This window comes from Solea senegalensis, linkage group LG9, assembly GCF_019176455.1.
Source record: "Solea senegalensis isolate Sse05_10M linkage group LG9, IFAPA_SoseM_1, whole genome shotgun sequence".
NCBI classification, from domain to species: domain Eukaryota; kingdom Metazoa; phylum Chordata; class Actinopteri; order Pleuronectiformes; family Soleidae; genus Solea; species Solea senegalensis.
The window spans coordinates 1472733-1479517 of NC_058029.1; the positions used below are offsets into that span (position 1 = coordinate 1472733).

At 43.9% G+C, this 6785-nt stretch overlaps 1 protein-coding gene across 2 annotated transcripts in view; it reads left to right on the top strand.

Annotated features, from left to right (window-relative positions):
- gabbr1a (gamma-aminobutyric acid (GABA) B receptor, 1a) overlaps window positions 1-6050 on the top strand; it is a 64852-nt gene extending 58802 nt beyond the window's left edge. For both annotated transcript variants that reach the window (XM_044034180.1, XM_044034181.1), the window contains exons 19-24: window positions 669-779; window positions 1825-1918; window positions 2879-3006; window positions 4509-4637; window positions 4881-5024; window positions 5609-6050. In XM_044034180.1, coding sequence (XP_043890115.1) covers window positions 669-779; window positions 1825-1918; window positions 2879-3006; window positions 4509-4637; window positions 4881-5024; window positions 5609-5893 — 891 coding nt within the window. In that variant the 3' untranslated portion in view covers window positions 5894-6050. The remainder of the gene's footprint in view (window positions 1-668; window positions 780-1824; window positions 1919-2878; window positions 3007-4508; window positions 4638-4880; window positions 5025-5608) is intronic.
- Window positions 6051-6785: the final 735 nt, after the last annotated feature.

Sequence of the window (6785 nt, forward strand, 5' to 3'; positions counted from 1 at the left end):
GAAAGAAATTGTTTAATACTTTCTTTTTGTTGTATGTCTTAGTAACTTGTGTTTTAAGGAAATACTACTTCTTTCAGGTATGAAGGAGCCTGATTATGAAGTTATTTGTGTGTGAGGAGGAGGAGGAGGAGCATTTTAAATTCTAAACTGTACGGGGAGTGGTTTATAAACTGGTTCATACTGAAAACTGGTCTTTAGATTATTTTTATGATACTGACACTGGGGGACACTTCTCCCCCCGTGGAGCTACAAATAAACGACTATCATGTGGGAAAAGAGTGGGAACTGGGCAGGGACGGTCAGGGACAGTCAGGGACGGTCAGGGACGATCAGGGCGGTCAGGGACGGTCAGGGGCGGTCAGGGGCGGTCAGGGATCAGGGACAGTCAGGGATGGTCAGGGACAGTCAGGGACAGTCACGGTGGGGACAGTCAGGGATGGTCAGGGACAGTCAGGGGACGGTCAGGGGACAGTCAGGGACGGTCAGGGACGGGACGGTCAGGGACAGTCAGGGACAGTCAGGGACGATCAGGGACACCTGGAGGCACAGGGAACACACAAGTTTTGTGAGAAAACACAACACAACCACAAGAACTGGTGATTATTTGTGTGTTTTAGTTTTATGATGGACGTTGAAACTGTGTTTTTTTATCTGTGTCTCAAACACAGCAACACTTGGAGCCGTGGAAACTCTACGCCACAGTTGGAGTGCTGCTGGCTGTCGACTTCCTGTCACTGATGATTTGGCAGATTGTGGATCCTCTGCACATTACAGTGGAGGTACTAAAAACAGATGAGATCATTTGTGAGCCCCGTTTGTCGAAATGTGCTTTCATTTTGACAGAGTCTGAAACGAGGATAAATGTCGTGTCATCTCGTAAAAGCACTGACGAACAGCGACTTTTATAACGCGAAGAATGATCATATTCATCTAAAGTTTGATTGAACCATAAACTCTGTGTAATCTGTGGCATTCATGCAATAAAAAAGACCTTTATTGAATTAAACACTCATAAAACATCCAGACAAACACCTGTAACTAACTCCCTGCCTTTAAATGCATCTTATCACCACTAATTGAACTTATTTAAACTTTTAAAACTCACACTGCAAAAGAAATACTTTAATGGCATTTGTTGCACATGTGCCGACAGGTCAGTCTGAGTATTTAAAAGACGTGATGTTAAAAAGTTAACCTCATAAACACATAACATGAAATGCTCAGTGAGTGTAGCTCGTGTAGAAAGCTGAGCTTTTAGCGTCAATTCAATTCAATGATTGTGTTTTGAATGTATTTTGGGGACAGAACAGTGTAACATTGTACACATGTAGTATAATATACTACATCATGTATAATACATGTAGCACAGGCTCTAGGAACTGCGGCTCTAACAAACACACCAAACATTTACTATTCGTTTATTGACCTTTACGTCATCTTTCTTCAAACTGCTCACTTTCATGTGGCAGCTGTTGGAACATTTGTATAAGATAAACAGTGGACATGTAAAAATATGGTAGGATTAAGCTAAAGTTAACCTGAAGTGGTTCAGTGGAACAACCACATAAAACCATTGTTTCTATTACAAGTCACACTGTTGGATAATGTTGTTTTAATGTTGTTCAAGTGAAACTCATCATTGTAAAACATTGTAAGTATCAGATATTAATCAGATATGAATCAGTCATCATGTCGTTCTGTCGCCGATGCATTCGCTCAGTGTGCAGTGTTGCCTCCCTCTCCAGTGTGCTACTGTCTCTTATTGCCTCCTCTCTCTTTTATCCTCTAATACCCTCTGCCCGCCCTCATCTGCACTGTGAGCAGAAGTTCACTAAGGAGGCCCCCAAAGAAGACTTGGATGTCCTGATTCAGCCCTTACTGGAGCACTGCAGCTCAGAGAAGATGAACACATGGCTCGGTATTTATGCTCTTTCTATTCTTTTTGTTCTTATCCTCCCTTCAATCTGTCATTTTTATCACTTTTTCATCTTTGTCTCACACACACACACACACACACACACACACACACACACACACACACACACTCATATGTTCTCTCTGCCTGCTTTGCTTTTTTTGTCACAAACAAAATCGATCTCTTTTGCTGTCTGTCTGTCTGTCTGTCTGTCTGTCTGTCTGTCTGTCTGTCCCTTATGAAAGTGTAATGATGCTGAAATCAAAATAATGTGGGTCACAAACTGGGCCATGGCCCTGAAGTATTTCCTGTCTCACAGACAAATAAGTGTCACCATTTCTTTCTTTCATTCTTTCTTTCATTCTTTCTTTCATTCTTTCACTCTTTCACTCTTTCTTTCTTTCTTTCTTCCTTTCTTTCACTCTTTCTTTCTTTCTTTCTTTCTTTTTACTCGTTCACTCTTTGATCTTTTATTCTGGTATTATGGTCTTGTGGCTCTTCATGACAGTGGTCATATCATGGCGTGACTTCACCCTGATCTGTGAACATGTCACAGAGACAAACACATGTGAACTGAACCATGTGACATTTAAATTGCTCCACCTCCTGGTCAGAGGTTGTACATGTGTCTGTGTGAATTTAAGATTAGAAATATAATATAACTCCCACTTGTCTTATTATATAAATAATAAACTGGTCCAAAGGGTTTGAAATTAAAAAGAAAAACTGACATAAAATGAAAGAAAGATATAGTTTGAAGTGGTTAAACGTTAGTTTCAAATGAAATGTTTTTGTTTGTTGGTTTTGATCTTGTATGGAGATTTTATTTAGTTTACTCTTTAGTTTCATCAATAAATATGAAGTATAAATTCAATATTGTTTGCATGTATGTGTCGTGTATTGTGTGATTTTTGTGTGGTTTTCCCATGAAGACTTTATAACTTATCATTTCTCTTCCTGTAGGAGTGGTTTATGGCTACAAGGGTCTGCTGCTGCTGCTGGGAATATTTCTGGCGTATGAGACCAAGTCTGTGTCCACAGAGAAGATCAACGACCACCGCGCCGTGGGGATGGCGATCTACAATGTTGCTGTGAGTAGTTGTTGTTTTCTACTGACCACAGCGAGGAGGTGGCAGTAAGTGCACTTTTTATTGCCCCATAGCAAAACAAAATGACTGTAGAAGGTCTGTGGGGGTCAGACACCGTCACACACACACACACACACAGATGAACAAGCATTTGCACTGGTCAGTTTAGAGTGTGAATGATGAGTGGTTTGTGTTTATAGTGCTTTTCTTCCTCTGATTCTTCCTCTCTGAGGAAGTTTTCCACATTCAGTTTCCGATCACACATCTGTCATGTGTGTGAATGGGTACGAAATCATCAGTAGCAAAGTAGTGTCTTACCCATCAGAAAGTAGACAAGTGGAGCCAGGAATCAAACCCACAACCTACCAGATGGTGACGTGCACAAGGACAGACCGAGGTTGAATCAGGACTCGACAGTGCCGTCCACTACACCACCATGTGTCCTGTCTTAAAGTTCTATGTTATTTTTGAAGAAGACTAAAATAAGTCAAATGAGTGAAGGTGTCCTCCTGCTGATCTTCTTATCTTTTTAAAAATAGAAGTTCATCTTCAGTCCAGCACATGTGCAAACATGTGCAAACATGTCATATCAGTCGTATTCTGGGTTTTTATGACATGAGTCAAACTTGCTCTCTGCAGGACTTGCTGGTGAAAGAAATGTTAACTCACATCAATGGAAAGAAAAAGATTGTGTGATGAACTTTCATAGGTTCAGAGCTGAGACGTGTGTCACACGGTGGCTTGTGTGTGCTCAAACTGCCTTGTAATAGAGTGGGAATGTGCAGCCACTGAAGTCACTGAAATGTTTTAATGTTAACAGCAAGTGAGTCATCTTAGATGCACTTGTTCATCACATACATACATAAAGATGTTCAGTGTAGGTACTGTAGACATTTTTAGACATTTCCTCACACGCTCCACTCAGAGAAACGTGATGTGACACCTCGTTTGTGTCTTATCATAAGTTTCTATTGAACATGTTAAGATTAGGATTAACTGGGCCTCAGTGACATTTACACTTATTATGAGTGTGATGATCACGGTGACAGTGAACACCTGTCCAGGTGTGACCCCGCCTTCTGCCCTGTGTCAGCTCCCCCACGACCCTCATGTGGAGAACAGAACAGTGAATGAATGAATGAATGAATGAATGATCTCTTTTGTCATCGATCCATCATGTTGTTAAAAGCATCTTCATCACATGACTTCATCATGTTATTATTGTTCCGTGTCATGATGATATAGTCACTTCAGCGTCTTAATGATGACATCACACTGTTGCCACTCGAGTCATGACTCTTTAATGTTGTGTCTGTGCAGAATGATGAACTGATTTTCTTCTCTTCTCACGCTCTCACTCTTTATCTCTGCTTCATTCTTCACCTTCTCTCTTCTGCCTCTTCCTTTCTCTTGACTTAAACCCCACCTTGACTGTGTCCCTTTGTTTCTAACCCTGTCTGTGTGTCTGTCTGTCTGTGTGTGTGTGTGTCTGTCTCCTCCTGCAGGTGTTGTGCCTGATCACGGCTCCAGTGACGATGATCCTGTCTTCGCAGCAGGACGCCTCCTTTGCCTTTGCCTCTCTCGCAGTCGTCTTCTCTGCTTATATCACTCTGGTGGTTCTGTTCGTACCCAAGGTGCTTTAACTCTGTCTGTGATAATAATAATAATATGAAGAAGTGTTAACTTTCACCGACAGTCTACAGTGAGAAGCACTGACGAAAGAACGCCACCTACAGGAATTCATTTTTCAGTACATTCTAATATATGAACACAGTGCTTTGTCCCACATATGTAAACACACTTTCAGTCATTCAGTGCATTATATTTGTGCACGTGTTAAATATGAAAGCTGTCGCTTGTTCATTGACTTCCTGCAGATGCGGCGTCTCATCACACGCGGTGAGTGGCAGTCAGAGCAGCAGGACACTCTGAAAACAGGCTCATCAACCAACAACAATGACGAGGAGAAATCCAGGCAGCTGGAGAGAGAGAACAGGGAGCTGCAGAAGATCATCCAGGAGGTGATTGTTCATATACATTTAAATGCTGTATAAAAGAAATACAATAACAATAGCAAGTGCACAAATATGATATTAAAATGTCTTGAAATGTTAAAACGATAAGAATTCAAAAACAAAAAAGTGTTGAGACGCTCGCTAACATGACTCAGGTGGAACTCGATGAGTCCACTCACACCAGAGAGAACCGTCATGTTTCAGCTTGTCACACAGGAGCTGCTGCTCATGTCAAAGCAGTGGATCAGCAGCTCCTGTGTGACTTTGGTGTGAGGGAGTGAGCGGGTCACAAACGTTACTCTTGGTCAGAAAAGGCTGTGAAAGCTGAAGAGCATCCCAGTGTGTAGACTGTGAACTCACCTATGTCGCTAACGTAGCTCTGACCACACCTCGTTTTAAGACTCACTGATTGGTTAGAAAGTTTAACACGTCACGTACATGTGTGAGGCTGGTTCTGGTGTCGTTAGCCCTGACTTTGGGTCAGAACCTCATACGATGATAATGATTCCTTTGATATGAGCCATGAATTAAACACAGAGACTGAGAGTGATGACCGTGTGAGAATGAACTCTTTCTTTGGGTGTTTTCAGAAAGAAGAGAGAGTATCGGTGCTCCGCAACCAGCTGGCTGAGCGGCAGGCTCTGCGTAACCGCCGCCGACCCTCCGCGGGCCAGAATCAGAACCACAATGCCCCGCCACCCCTGTCCCAGCCAGACCCCAAGTCCCTGCTCCCTCCACCGGGCTATCCTAACCCCACCACTGACAATCACTCGCTCCCTCCCTCCTTCTCCAACTCCTCCAGCCTCTACCCGGCCGACAGCAAGATGAGCCGCAACCACTGTCACAACAGCCAGATCCCACTGCTGTATAAATAGGCCAGGCACGGGAGGGGGCGGGGCGGGGCAGGGGGCGGCCGCTATCACAAAGTGCACGTGGGAGACACACACCACCAAGCAGAGACACTGTGACTGTCACGCACCGCGGCGGAATGACACTGTTTAAAACGTGGCACACACACACACACACACACACACACTGGCGCACTCACTCCACACGCACTGCCCTTACACACACACACACACACACACACACACACACACACACTGAAGCGCACACACACACACTGACAACACACACACACACAGAAACACATACACAAAGCACACAAGAACAACACACACAGAAGCACACACACACACTGAGCACACACACACACACACACTGAAGAACACACATGCCACACACACACACACAGACATTTGACACACACTCACACCACACACACACACACACACACACAGAAGCACACACACACACACACACACACACACACACACACACACACACATACACACAGACACTGCCTACACACACAGACACACACACACACACACATACACACAGAACACACACACACAGACACACACACACACACACACACACACACACACACACACACACACACACACAGACACACACACACACACACACACACACACACACACACACACACACACACACAGACACACACACACACACACACACACACAGACACACAGACACACACACACACACACACAGACACACACAGACACACACACACACACACACACACACACACACACACACACAGACACACACACACACAGACACACACACACACACACACACACACACACACACAGGGAGTGTCAGTGTGTGGTTGTGTGTGTGTGTGTGTGTTGTGTGTGTGTGTGTGGTGAACGAGCACATGCTGTTCTGTCATGT